The sequence below is a fragment of the Delphinus delphis genome, chromosome 10 (assembly GCF_949987515.2).
Source record: "Delphinus delphis chromosome 10, mDelDel1.2, whole genome shotgun sequence".
NCBI classification, from domain to species: Eukaryota; Metazoa; Chordata; class Mammalia; order Artiodactyla; family Delphinidae; genus Delphinus; species Delphinus delphis.
In genome coordinates this window covers 27,108,052-27,122,976 of record NC_082692.2, presented here as the reverse complement: position 1 = coordinate 27,122,976, position 14,925 = coordinate 27,108,052, and the positions used below count along the sequence as shown (strand labels likewise).

Here is a 14,925-nt window from a genome sequence, read left to right as displayed (position 1 = left end):
TCTCCATCTCAGACAGTGCATTTCAATTCTTGTCGTGTGGCTTTGTCCATTTATATAAAGCAAAGAGTGCTGAGTGACAGCCCCAGTTAGCCTGCATGAGCAGATCCTAATAAACCCTCCCAAACCCCGACCTAAAAAAAAAGCAAAAGAAAAAAAAAAGCCACATGCCTGCCTGTTTGCCTGCGGCTTGTTATTAAGACACCTTCTCAGCTTAAACACTCAAAAGCCAACCAAATGCAATGGCAATTAAGACGAAATTACCCCTTCTATCTCTGAGATGAGTCTGGGGCCAGCCGGTTCTTAGGAGGCAGGCAGGGCTGGTGAGCGGACTCAGCAGAGCCTCAGTATTGCGGGCCTGTAGCCACTGCTACCCGCTCTAGGCGCTAGACCACTTGATGCGGGAAGATGAATTTTGAATGAAGTGAAACTCAAATACTGTTTGGAAGTCGAGAAATCCACCGAGGAGACAGAGATAAGTGTGCACTGCCTCCTTCATGCCCTCTCTTTGTAAAATATTACTTTCAAACATTTAAGGGTCTGGGGGGGGTAATGGTATTCAAATACCTGGTGCCCCTGCTAAATGGTCCATACAACATTCAGCAGTCTTTTCGAAAAAGAAGTAGTAAAACACAAAAAGAGGGGGAAAATAGGTTGGGTTGAGGAGTGGAAGACAACGTTTCACCTAAATGTAGAATCTTGTCACAAGTCTTTATTCTCTTATATTTTTCTTAAATATATGGCCAGTTACACTCTTTCTTTATGATGGAAACTTGGGACTGTCCATCATGGTTATTTGTTTTAAAGCTGCTGAAAGTGTAAGCTACTGCCAGGTGTTGCCTTTCAAAAAAGGGAAAAGAACCCAAATTCATGTAAATATGGAAAGAGGAGTATTGTTCCCACTTGGTCAAAGGCAGATACCCCCAAGTCTGGGTGAAATTGATTTGGGTACTCGTTGGAAAAAGCAGCTTTCAGCATCCAGGGAGTAGAACCAATAGGCATGAACACTTACTTGTGTAAAAGGAAGCTTTAATTAATATATATTTCTATCTCTAATATACACACATCGGGGCTAGATCTTTATCTTCACAATAAAATGTGTGCAAATGCTCTCTGCAGAGATGAGTCCCCACCTCAGTCGGTATAGAAAAGCATGATAAAGGTTGGAAAAAATGGATAAAAATGTTGAAAGAACCTCCAGTTCCTTATTAGGCGAAGATACAATATTTATTCCTTGTCTCCTGGGATAAATCTCTTCTGCCTATTGTCCGCCCAGTTCTCAGTGCTGATGCTTAATTTTCAAAACTTCTATATTACCAAGGGACCTACGACATCAGCCAAAGAAATACTCAGCAAGTACAAAATCTGTTCCAGGGAGCTGCTTTTGTGCAGAGGGAAAATTTTGTTCCTACAGGTTTTTAAGTGGGTACGAGGCAAGGAGATATCTGATCTGGGCAAAGCCATTACAATTTAGATCTCTATCTATAGAACATTTTTTTTCCTTAAAAAAAATTGGAAAATACAAGAAGTTTGGATTTTTTTCCCGATTCTTTTTTTGGAGGGGGAAATTGCATCGTAAGCTTTCGGAGAAACCCAACATGTCAACTACCTTTCCGGGACTAGTCCACGATGCCGAGGTATTATTACTTTTTTTTTTTTTTTTTTGAGCGCGCGTGTGTGTGGCGGCGGCGGCGTGGCGGCGGCGGTGGCAGCTTCCCCTGTCTCTAATTTATATCGGACCGTTACGTTTAATTATAATCTGGCTTTCGGGGGAAGTTAAGGAAGGAAAAGGGAGAAAGTTCGTTATGACATCTGTCGCCAGGAAGGGCAACTCTCTGCCACGTTAAGAAACATTTGGCATAATGAGGGGAAAAACATAATCCTAATAATAAAGAAAGGGAGGAGGGGGTGAGAAGAGAGATAGAGATGGGAAAAAGATACTCAGAAAGGCAAAGAGATTGATGGGGTGGGGGGCGGTAGGTGGACAAGGGGGTGGGGAACACGCACCCCTTTTGGAATGGGCTTATTCTAGGAGACTAAAGCAGAAAGGGGGGAGTCGGATTCCCTGCCCCAAATGGTTAAGAAAATGAGCAAGTTGGGCGATTTGCACAGACTGGATTTTTTTTTAATATATAGATAAAAGATTTTGAGCAGCTCTGGCAGAACATCCCAGCGTGCACAGCCGCGGCATCTCGTCGTTGGCAGCGGGTTGGAGTGGCGAGGCGCTGCGCCTGCGGACGCTCTCGTTCTGCTGCCCGCAGCCCCGGAGTCAGTGGCAAATCTGGCTCCCGGGTCCGGCTCCCTGTGCAAGTTGGGCAGGGGCTGTGCGTGTGTGTGTGTGTGTGTGTGTGTGTGTGCGCGCGCGCGCGTGTGTGTCACCCGCACCTATATAGGGTGGGGGATATTTTTCCGAGCTCTCGACTGTGAGGACGAGGCCGCCCACCCCCAGTCCGCCTGCTCGCACAGGCTCCCCGGCGAAGGCGCGCAGCCCGGCCGCGGCTCGGCACGAGCCCTGCGCGCTCGCGCCCCTCGGAGAGCCGGAGAAAAGCTCCCGGCTCCGGGACAGCCGCGCCTCGGTTGCAAAATGACAAACCTCAAGTTTTTCTGCTCTCCCTTTTCCCCTTCTTCCTTCCAGATACGTCACGACGGATCAAACAGCTACCGTTTGATGCAGCTTGGCTGTCTGGAGTCCGTAGCCAATTCCACTGTCGCCTATTCCTCCTCTTCCCCTCTAACTTACTCCACCACCGGCACCGAGTTTGCGTCCCCCTACTTCTCCACTAACCACCAGTACACCCCGCTCCACCACCAGTCCTTCCATTACGAGTTTCAGCACAGCCACCCGGCCGTCACTCCCGACGCCTACTCTCTGAACTCGCTCCACCACTCGCAACAGTACTACCAGCAGATCCACCACGGGGAGCCCACCGACTTTATTAACCTGCACAATGCGCGGGCGCTCAAGTCGTCCTGCCTGGACGAGCAGAGGCGGGAGCTGGGCTGCCTCGATGCCTACCGCCGCCACGACCTGTCCCTCATGAGCCATGGCTCTCAGTATGGAATGCACCCAGATCAAAGACTCCTGCCAGGGCCCAGCCTGGGGCTGGCCGCCGCGGGAGCCGACGACTTGCAGGTAAATAAGCATGCGGCGAATTTGCGCCCTCCCCTCCTCTCCCTCCCCCTCCCGCGCCGTTAATAATCCGACTGTAAGCCGTCTCCCCGCGCCACCTCTCTCTCTCTCTCTCTCTCTCTCTCTCTCTCTCTCTCTCTCTCTCACACACACACACACACACACACACACACGCACACATACACACCACTTAGGGAAAGTTATCAAAACAATTAAAGGAGGCGTGTGCCACTCTGTCCCTCTCATTGGAGCAGGCATTTCACCTGGACGCTCGGGAGTCCAGCTAGCTGCGGGCCCCCCCACTTTCCGGCGTTCTGCACTGAGGTCTTTTGTGAATCCACATTTCTGTCCCTGAGGCATGGGGTGGGGGAGATCACGTAGGCTGGGGTTGAGCCAACTGGACTCAGCGTAAGACCCGATGAGTTGATGACCAATCGTACCCTCAGTCTCGGAGCTTTGCTGCGTCTACCCGCGTGTTCCAGGCATTTGTCCCAGACTGAGATTGTGGGGCGCGTACTATGAATTGGGGGGGCTGGTTTGTTCTCAGAACATTTGGGGGACCCTGAGCGCCAGCTAAAATTTCACCAAATATCCTAGATCGTTGTGGACAGTAAAGAATCGCAAATGTAAGCCTCAAAAATTTACCCCAATGAAAGGCTCTGCACAATGCAATTGGCCGGGGTGTGGGCTTGAGCCTGATTCTCGCTGCCCGAGGAGCACCCAATCCCGTCACCTGGCTGAACGAGTCACAACTTTGTTTTCACTCTCCAAGCCATTAATTTTTACAAAAGATGCAACTCCTTAGAAAGAAGGAAAGGAAACAAGGGAAGAGAGAGGGGGAGAGAAAATGAATAGGAAGGGAGGAAGAAAGGAGAAAAGGTAGGGAGGGAGCGAGGGAGAAAGTAATAAAGGGAGAAAGAGAGGAAGGAAGGAAGGAAGGAAGGAAGGAAGGAAGGAAGGAAGGAATTCAGATATGGTGAAGGCCATGACTCAATCAAATGATCTCTCCTACTTTCTCTCTTAATGTATTTTTGCACATTGTTTGCCAACAATAGAATATATGATTATGCAGACATACTGTCACAGCCACATTTCAAACAAATAAGTCCACACATGTCCCAAACAGAACCCAGAAGACACGAGTTTGTGCATTCTTTTGGCTGAAAGTACAGCTCTGCCTGCGAGTCCACACGAAGGTGGCCACTTTCTCCAAGGTCCCCACAATGAAAGGAGAGATACTGGAAGAGCACGAGTCGGAGACATAAGAGATCCCTCGTTGCGCACAGAAAATCTTTCCCCCTCACTTACCTCTGAGCAAGGGATTATTTAAAAATTAAAGCGAAAGCCCTTACAGTCCCAACAAAGAGCCCAAGCCACAAAATCCGCGCACGAGAAAAAAGGTTTGGCTCCATAAACCTTGCTTTCTACATTTACATTCACGAAATAATTTTATACGCTCAGGGCATTTTTACATTTTTCACAAGGATCTCCTTATGTCTCAAGAGGAAAAAAATCTGCCATTCAATGCTTAGCTCAACTAAAACCTATTTACTCCTTTTAATAGCCACGTCTGCCGCTGATTTTTTTGTATCTGTACAAATTTTTTTCCTGTGCTAGGCACAAAGCCGGGCATTTTTCAAAAGAGGGGATTAGAACATTTGCAAGCACGAGACAAAGAGCGAATCCCGTGCAAAAGAACACCGTAGTTTATCCAATTTTCGACTTAGTGCCATTCAACTGGTCATTTATGCAATGTCATCCGACCAAACAACATGTTTTACTTATGAGGGGGAAAAGTTTGTTAAGTGAAGAGACAAAGATTCATTTCCTCTAAGAAAATAAACATCTTAACGGTGCGCCAGAGACAGGGAGGGAAAGTGATTCACTTCCTTGGAGAACTTCTGGCCTCTACCTTTTCCATTTCAGACATTTTGAAAACTTTACTTTCATCCTATGTCTTTTAACATTCTTAACCTCCTTTTTGCCATTTTTTGCTCATAGTGAGGGAAAATTCATCATGAGAGAAACACTCCAAGACACTAGAAGAAATAGAGGAGAATAGTATATATTTATGCATCTATGTCTACAGAAGGGTGTATATACATTTTTGATACAGATATAGAAGCGAGTTGTAAGTTTGGCAAGTTATTTTCTTCCACCCCTCCTGGACTTAGTTGTCAGAATGAAAAAGAAAAAGAAAAAAAGTCATAGCTACTTTTAAAAAGAGAAATGGGGAGGGGATGTGTGGGAGAAACCCGTCTCTCTCCTTTTATTTCTTCCTTTTTAAAACATTCATCAGCATATGCCTCATTTCAAATGCAACAAATGTAAATATACTTTTCCCTGCACAGAATTTTAAGTGAAAGTCCAATGGTTTGGAGGGCGGTCTAAGTCTGCCTAACAGATGCAAACAGTCTTGTGGCTTCAGTTCCATCTTTGAGTCCCCTAAAAAGATTTGCTATGGCCAACAAAGGAAACTGTCACACCTTTTCCCATCACCGCTTTAATTTATGCTCAGTCTCCAACTTTTTTTTTTTCATATTGATTTGATAATCACTTTAAGGCAGAACAGTTAAAATAAGAAAGAACTCGTGAGTAGGTTGAAAAGGGGGGTCTTACAGGCCTGCCTCAATATGGTGAAAATGGGGAAGCGAAAGGGAGCCAGGGCTGTAAAGGTTGTTTTGTAAAGTGGGTTTTTATTATGCACCGACTCTCTCCGCATTTACTTAACTCTTCACGGGCTGTTGGGTAGGTTAACACCCTTCAAGGCCTCTTTCAAGTCCAATACCTCGTTTGTTTGTAAAGGAAAATGAGCCTTTAACACATTTCGACTCAGAAAAAAGAAAGAAGACAGAGAGAGAGAAATTTTTATTTTTCTTAATCAAAAATCAGCAGACCTTTTCCTCCTTCCCAGCTCAAATGATCCCTCAATCCATTAGGAGGCTGAAGGTCTACAGTGAGTGACACTGAAGGTGTTTCCTCCATAAGACACACTTTGGGTAGCATGATAGGATGCTCCTACATCTGGGGTAAAACAGAACCCTCCTAAGATCTCCTGAATCCTGCACTTGAAATAGCTCCTATGAGCTCCCAAGAAACCCACAGTGCCAGACTTGACGCTTCTGGTGTCATTTGCTCCACGCAGAAAATGCCGTGGAAACTGTCTATATATATGCTGTGTGCCTTGATGGAGACTCAAAGCGTTTCTCATTCTCTTATGCCAAGATAAAAGGCACTCCTGTGCTTTGAAGTGTAATATTGTATGGTGCTGTGAAATGCATACCTTAAAATTGATACAACTTTTAGATTGTGGTTTTTCTGACACTTTTTCCCCTTAAAATTGTGTGTGCTTCCAAACTTGCTTCAGCTCAGTGGTTGCATTTAAATGTCTACTTTGGGGTTATGGGGAGATGGGGTTCGGGGTGGGACAGGTTGAAAGACTTAACTAATGTATCTATTAGTATCTATATGAGTGATTTTCTTTCTTTTTCTTTTATTAAGGGCTCTGTGGAAGCCCAGTGTGGGCTCGTTCTCAATGGCCAAGGTGGAGTGATAAGAAGAGGTAAGTAACAACATATTAAAACTAAACATTCTTCTCTCATCTGTTACTTTGCCTTCAAAGTCCAGTGATGCTTTTAAACATCAGATCCCCATCTGATGATAGAGGAAACAATGACTCTTGGTCAATTACTCTTGTCCCACACAGGCATACCCACATTAAAAAGTTTCCCTTCCTCCACTGAGGCTTGAACCAGCCTGTGTCCAAAAGGCTGTGATAGAAGAGATTTGCTCTTCCTCAATGGAGCAGTGACAGAACCAAAGTTAGAGGCAAAAAAAAAAGGGAAAAAATCCTTCTCACACTCCCTTTTCCCATCACCACATCCTCGAGCAGAATTTCTGGTCTCTTTTACCCCTAAATGTGCCAGCCACAGCCTGGGTGTTTGAGGTAATGATGTTAGCTTGAGGCTTTGAGAGGTTAAATTCATTGGGCTTCAGGGAAGGCTAATGAAACACCAATATTGTAGCTGCCCTCATTTTTCTAAGTGTCCAGAACATTTCTTTCTTTAAGGGAGGGTGAGAGGAGGAGGTGGTGTTAACTGTACCGGATAAAGCTTTCTTGTTCCCATCTGTTGAGGGAAACATCTGAATCCAGAGTTACCCATGGAATTGGAAGGTGGGGGGTAGGCAAGAGTGGAGAGCTGTTGATTTTGGCTCCGACGCTGATGGGAGCTGCATCTCAAATATTCCATTTTGACAAAAGGTTTTGAACTATGACATTTTAAGGGCCTCAAGGCAGTGCCAATTTTGCTGGCTTCCCCACTTCACTGTACCCAGAGCCTCTGAAGCTTATTTTCCTAGCAAGCTGAGTAACCCGAGGAGCACACGAGGCAAGGCGGACCAGCTGTTACCCCAACTTCATACGAATTAATAAGATGTGGCCTATTCACTAGGACTAATTCCAGCTCCAGGGCCGCAGTTGTCTCTAGTAACCGAACCACTAAAAACTGAGTCATTTCTGATGGCACCAAATAAATGTCCTTCAGTCCCTCTCCACCCCTTTCAAAGCTTGTTAAAAGACTCCAGTGTTTTTCCAAAGAAAAAAATGCATCTATAGGAAGCAACGGATTATTCCATGTTTAAACTGCAGGTTTTACAACCCAATGTCCAATGTGAAACTCCGTTTAAATTGAGGTGGGAAGAAAACAGAGTTTTCCTTTGGGAAACTGACTATTGTCAGAGTGGATATTTGGAACTTCCATTAAATGGATATTTAAATCTTTTGTTTCACCCCATGGCGATTTGAAAATTATTATTTTTTAAACTACTACTGTTGCTCCACAGAGATTTTAAAAAATGAGCCGTATTAAGCTTGTCAGACAGGCCAATACTCAGCCATTTTGAAATGACATGAAATAGGCCCAGACTAGTGAAAATTGAAATAAAATATACATATTATTGGAGAGAGGGATTAAAATACACAGTGAAAGAGGGACCAGGTGACGTGCTGATCCGGGTCCGTTGGGGTGCTCACACTAAAGGTGAGGCCAAGTACTCAGGGCTCCCGGAGATGTCGGTGGTGCTGAAGGACAGCGCCACTAATTAGAGCCCGGAGCTGTCTCCTCCCAGAGCCCGGCTCGCGCTACTGCGTTTTTGCGTTCAGTTCCGCAGTGGCTCCAACATCACCTTCTCAAATGCTTGGCAATTACATCCGATCGTACAATAGCTGGCAGGGGATGAGAATTATGAGGCCGAGGCGGAGAGCTGGAAGGGAGGCGGCTGTGCAATCCGTTGAATTTTCGTTAAGAGATTTAGGGGATAGCCCTCACCACCCGCCCAGGAAAGGCCAAAGCTCTCCAGTCACTACAAGATGGAAACTGCGTGCCTGTCCTCTCAGGGCCATGGAAATGGGCTTCCTTAGGTAACGTTTGATTGCTCTTGTAGAATTCGGCGTCATTCACCTAAAAATAGGAGCCGAATTTATTTTAAACCAAACATTGATCTTTTAGAAGAACGGCGTGGCTCCAAGGAGAGAGGGGAGGTAACTTGGGGTTTACGACTGTATTGTTTGACTAAAGCCTAAGCCTTCCCCCCTCCATGCAAAGGCATTCAGAATTTAGCTGCTGAGCTTATTCCATTTCCACGTGTCTTAGAGAAAGGCCAATTAATTTAGTTGAGCCTCGGAGACCAGGGTGTGTGTCTCTGTGTGTCTGTTTACTCTGAAAGGATCAATGTTCAGGACAATTTGCAAATGGATAGCAAGGAAGTCTTGCATTAAAAGGTGATGTTTGTCCTGCCGCCTGCCCAGCTCTTTCATCTCAGGACTCCCCGTTTTTGAAGAAACGCTAAGGAAGTCCCTTCTCTCTATTGTCACTGGTAGCACACAGGATTCTAACATCAATAGCTCGAGTCACCTTTGTTCATCAAAAATCGGGAGGGCTTTAACTCAAGCTCTGCTATGTCGCCATATTGTGCAATAGCTCAGATGGAAAAGTCTGTTTCTCTTCTAATCCATGCTTTACAGGTGACTCACCATATGAAACATGATTTCTTGAAAAGCAAAACTTTTTGCCATTTTTCCTCTCCTGCTGAGCTCTCGGATGAACTTACATTTCTAATGATTTCCAGAATTTACTGTGGGAGGAAAAAAATAGATTTCACTTCTCAAGACCCCTGGATGCTCTTTTAGAAAAAAGGACAGTGCCCTAAATGCCCTACACGAATTCATCAGGGAGAGGCTGTCCTGTTTGCAGTGTGGTATGTGTGCTTGTCGGGGGGAGGTGTGTGTCTCAGTTCTTTAAATTTGGCCACTTCTGTTTGCAAAGAACAAAATACCATTTCCCTGACTCACTCTGGTAAGTGGCAGTTACACTGTCTTTGCCTATAATGAAGCCCTATAGCCAAAGAACGCGGAAGAGGGTCAGCGGCGAGGTAATTACCACCTAGATAAAATATTTGCCACCGCGTCGGAGGTGCAGCTCCCCGAGCGCTCACTCTCGGTTAATGGTGTGCGCGATTTTGCCCGCAGCTCCGCCACTCCAACCATCAGAACCAATAATCTTTACTTTACCCTGTGCTCGCGTATCGATAGCTTCTCTCGCCTCCGGCACTGGCTTTGATATGTTAATATTTCTGAGTAGCAAATTCTGCAGAGATCATATTAATGTTGTACGTACAGAGTGGAGCTTTGCCTTCGTTGAATATTCAGATACTGGGTTTCAAAAGGCATCTCTTGAAGAAATGAGGCTTCTATTTACAGGAGTCGTCTGTGTTTTTAATCATTAAAAAAAAAAAGGAGAAGAAGAAAAAGAAAGGAAAACCCACTCTTCTTTTCCCCTTGAATTTTCCGAGGCTCCCTTATGGCCCCTTCCCCTTTGTCAGATGCTCATCCCTTTCATTTCTCGCTCTGAGAATTTAATAGTAGGACAACAATGTTGATGACGACGATGATGATGATGATGAAACTAATAGTGAGAGGATCCAGATTGGAAATGCAGGAGTAGGGGTTCAGTTGGCCCATGGCTTTCAGAAGAGGATGGAGATGAGATGAGAAGACCCAGCTTTTTCGTATTTGGGTGGAAAGGGACATTTTGGCCCTGGTCTTTTTTTTTGTGAAATCGGGATGGCAAACTCAAAAAAAAAAAAAAGGAAGAAAAAAAAAAGAAAAAAGTGAAGAGGGGAAGCGCCCTTGTTTCGCTTTGTGATCACTCTGCCTTGCAGCCCCAGGCTAATTTCAGAAGCTTAAATACCGCCATAGCCTCTGGGCCACGCGGAGAGGGAGCGGACCCGGCCACGGGAAGGAAGGAGCGCTTACTGGATTGCCCGTGGCTACACAAAATACAAACTACTTTGAATCAAAACATTTTGGGGGAATTAATATGATCTGAACTCTGCACGTTTTAAGAGAGCTGGAGTGCGTCAGATCGCTTAGAGGTGACTGGCACACCAGCGGAGGCATTTACGCTGCGGTGCAAACACTGTCAGATCTGATTTAATTTAAAAAAAAAAAAAGCTTCCGTGAAAGGGGGCTTACCATCAGTCGCCCAGTCTGCCATTAACCGGGTGGATGGACCCGACCACTCTTCCCGTCTGCAGCCTTCACGGCTGCCCACAGGCGGCTTGAGCAGAAGGATGAGATTTCCTTTGTATTTTCGGGTTTCGCGAGGGCCCTGGGCTTTGGAACTGGAGTTAGAGAGAGACTTTGACTCTTTCAGCAGCTCCTGGAAGGAGTAAGATTAAAGCGGGGGGGGGGGGGGGGGAGTGAGAAGCCCTATTCCTTTTCTTTTGTCAGAGCCCCTGGAATCTCTGTTTACTTAAATCACCAAAACTCATCCCTGTGGCTCATTCACTGTGAAAATACTGTCAGAAATACACCTGGGGCTTCGCCTGCCGTCTTAGTGCCCAAACACAGATGCTGCAGATGCAGAATTCAGTCTCCTTTATATGAAGTATAAAATTCATGTACCGAAGGATCTAGAGGCATGGTTTGTTGGAAATCTATTTTAGGGGCAGGGGAGCTACTTTTCCATAGCCTACTGATGTCTCTCTAATTTCTTTATTGCTTTGGACATCACCAAAAGCCAAAGCACTCTCTGCACACACGTTACACACCGACCACTACCTTAAACCAGAAGGTCTCTCCGTGCAGACCTCCCTTTCTTTTGTTCTGCGTGGAATCTCGACCTGGATAAGCGCATTCAGACTTGGTAACCCAGTAATACCTGTAACGACCTATCCTTCCCCCAAACAGTGCAACTAGCTGCGGATGCGGCATCCGAGGCCTATTTGATTGCAGTTAGGCCCCTTATCCCTTTACTGTTTGATTACAATTAACATCTGCTTTGCGTGGAGGGAGGGGATTACGTGGGGCGAGGGGTGGGTAATTGGGACTGAGAAGGGCGAGAGGCTAGAGAGAAAGCAGCCGAGAATGCTCCTACCCTACCCCGTTTACACGCGCACCTCACAGAAATGCAGCCGCAGAACAAACAGGGACAGGAAACTCCTGTAATCACTTACACATTTTTTAATGTGTCAGAAAAAAACGAGCGATCACTGGAGATGAAGAAGGGGAGAAAAAAAATCCCTGCCATTTGTATTTCTTTCATTTGAATTGTAAACATCTGTTTGGCTGTAAGGCGAACAGAGCATTTATTTTGCTCTCCAGATTTGGTCTAATGATGTCAACACCGAGGCGGCGGCGAGTGGGGCGGCGCTGCGGCTTTGGAGAGGCTGCGCGCACGGGCCCGCGCCCGGAAGCCCGCGGGAAGTATTGATCGCACCTGCGTAGCGTGCGGGGCCTCTAGCCGTCCTCAGCTCTGCTCCGAGGCGGGAAGGCACCCGGAGGGGAGTAGCTTAGAGGCAGCTTTAGGGGTTCCAGGGGAGCCGCAGTTCCTGGGAGAGGGCCCGGATTCTTACCTCTGCCCTAATTGCCTGGAAGGAGAAGAGGAAAAGCGGACCCAGGCAGAGGCGCCTGGCTTTCCGATTCCGTAGCTGCGTAAAAAGTGGGCGGGTCTTGTCGCGCTCTGCAGCTTGCGCCCAGCGCCGCGGCGGTTGTTCAACACAATGGTAAGGTTGAGTGGCCTTAACTCGGGTTAACGAGCACGCGTGCGTCCGTTTTCCGTTGTACCTCCTCACAATAAATAAGGGAAATAAATGGAGCAGGTGTGAGCATCCCCATTTTTGAGCTGGGCAGACGGAGGCCCAGAATTACCCGCCTAAGGTCGCATGGGTCACTAGTTGGCCAACCTTTTACCTCTTTCCCTCCCCCACACCGTCCCCAGCACGCCAAGGCGGGTGCAGCCCCATCCCCGTGCTTTTTTGGCCTCACGGAATCTGACAAAGTCTGGCCGCTGGAGGATCTGCATCTCTGTATTTTGTGCTGGTTTTGTTCCCCACACAGGCTTTGGTTGACTTTTCACTGTAGTTGTGGCAAAGTTATCCCTTTTATGATAGCCACGTCCTAACAAGTGACCTTGAGTAGATGATTTCTTATGCTGTTACTATAGCTACCCATCTGAGTTTGCAGCATCACTGGAAGTAGGAAGCTCTATCTCCAAATGTCGATTTTTAAAATAGTAAATCCCATGGAAGTATTGCGTCTGTGCACTATGAATGGAAAAGGGGTGTACTCTAGAGAAGTTTGGCATGAGAACCCTAGCTATGGCACCAGAGACACCCCTAACTGGAGTGCTGGGTCTAGAATGAATATTGCATAATTTCAATAAGAGCTGACATGCAACACAGGCACCAAGAGGAACTTCAGCTAGTGACACTGGGGAGGAACACTCTAAATGGCTTGACGTAGTTGACCCTTTCATGACTTTCCTTTTCTGAAATCTCATCATTGCCATCTGTAGTCTGGAGCCCCTTAGAGACGTCCCACCTTCATTCCAAATGCAAAACGCTGGTTATGTTGACCTATTACTCTTTTCTTTCTCCTTAAAAAATAAACCACTGGGAAGAAAGACATCAGGTTCCCCACATGCTGCTGTAAACTCTACAAGTTGCCAAATCTTTAACCAGGACAAGAGAGTTCCCCAAGGCTGCAGCAATGCCAAGTATCAAAGTAACAGAAATTCCCTTTAAAGATGCTGTGACATAAAAAATAAAAGACTCTAGAGTTGATGGCTAATCCTGAATACAAAATAAATCCTCCAGGCGATTTGTGTGTGCATAAAACATATTCTTAATATGCAGCCTGTGTGACTTACCTAATAAATGCTTATTTGAGCATAAGCCAGAAGGCTAACCTGGATGCAGGAGAGAAGACCCAGGGCCCAGAGAGTTCTCTCTTGGCTAGCTGGCAGACTCAGTGACTTCCCTGAGAACAGCTGGCTTTCAGCACAGGGGGTTCACTTTGCCCAAAGGGGGCAGTTTTCCAGTTGGAGAAAGCCCAATATAACTCCTTCTTTTACAAAAATTATAATCTTCTGCAACTCCCTAAATTTGATTTTTAACCTACCGCAGATTAACAGAGATAGGAAAGTTCTAAAATTGTGCCCTTTCCTTTCCTGGAAAACAACACGTACACGGATAATGAACTTGAGACCGGTTGGGTGAGAGTCTTGTGTTCTCCACTGTGTGTGTACTGGCTAGCATGCAAGAGAGGAAGATTTATGTAAGAATATAAATTTGCTGATGATTCATGGTGACCATAGTTGAAAGCCCATTTTCAGGAGAAAATGTGTGAATTTTGAGTAAAAACATTATTATTTATTTCCTTTCTTTTCTTTTCTTTCTTTTTTTTTTTTTTCGGCTGTGCGTGCGGCTTGTAGGAACTTAGTTCCCTGACCAGGAGTTGAAGCCAGGCCCCCAGCAGTGGAAACTCAGAGTCCTAACCACTGGACCACCAGGGAACTCCCTTATTTTCTTAATATTTTTGCTTCAGGTGACCTCACTATTGCCTAAGTCCTAAAGCTAACAGGGTCATGATTCTTACAACACAACAATAAAACCCAGATTCACTGATATCTAGCTTACTTTCCTGTTCATCTCAACTTTTGACAGGTCACTTGAGTTTACTTTTAAAATACATTTTGCATCTAGGGGTAAAAAGTGAGAGTATCAGTGAAAGTATAGTGGTAGTTTCTAGACCAGAAATCTGCAGAAATTATTATTATTATTATTTGTTTAAAAATTCTCTCTGAGATTGTGAGGTGGGGAAGCACAGTTGAATTTGTTTTTCCAGCTCCTGAGGCAGGCATTTGTATATTTTTTCACTATGTTGGCCACAAGTTTAACTGCCAAGAAGAATTTCAATTCGATCATTGAGACTATGACCTTTCAGGCTTCAAACTGAGGGCAGGTTTCCAGACACCAGCATTGGGAATTTAGCCAAGTGTACAGGACTCGTCTTCCAGCCTGTAGAGAGCTGGCTGCTTGGATGTTCTCAATATCCGGTCCTGTGTTTTGGAGTAGGGGGCATTCAGGGTGATCTCCAGCCTCGGAATGCTTAGGGAGAAAGACCCGGGTCCTAGCACTTTCAGGGGAATCTTGGATAACTGTAGGACAGCAGGAGGAATTCCAGAAAGCACAGGGGTAGAAACACTTTAAGAGTGGGGCAAAGTTAGCCTGTTCTCTGCACCCAGGTCCAGGGCCCCTTTGTCCTTTTAAACGTCCTCCCAGATTCCTTAGCCCTGGTGCCTAGAAAACACACCTGAATCTGAATGCCACAGACCTGATGGACATAACATTCCATCTGAGCTGCTCACTCAAGGAAGGGAAGGCAGGTGGTGACTCCTACACCAGTGCTTCTCAAAGCGTAATGAGCAAAACTACAAATAGAACTACCATACAACCCA

General features: G+C 45.9%; 1 protein-coding gene across 1 annotated transcript in view; it reads left to right on the top strand.

Annotated features, from left to right (window-relative positions):
- Window positions 1-1,595: 1,595 nt before the first annotated feature.
- The window catches only part of TFAP2D (transcription factor AP-2 delta), a 54,707-nt gene continuing 41,377 nt past the window's right edge, over window positions 1,596-14,925 (top strand). Inside the window, exons 1-3 of the mRNA XM_060021248.1 lie at window positions 1,596-1,634; window positions 2,633-3,130; window positions 6,629-6,689. Of these exons, the coding sequence (XP_059877231.1) occupies window positions 1,596-1,634; window positions 2,633-3,130; window positions 6,629-6,689 (598 nt within the window). The remainder of the gene's footprint in view (window positions 1,635-2,632; window positions 3,131-6,628; window positions 6,690-14,925) is intronic.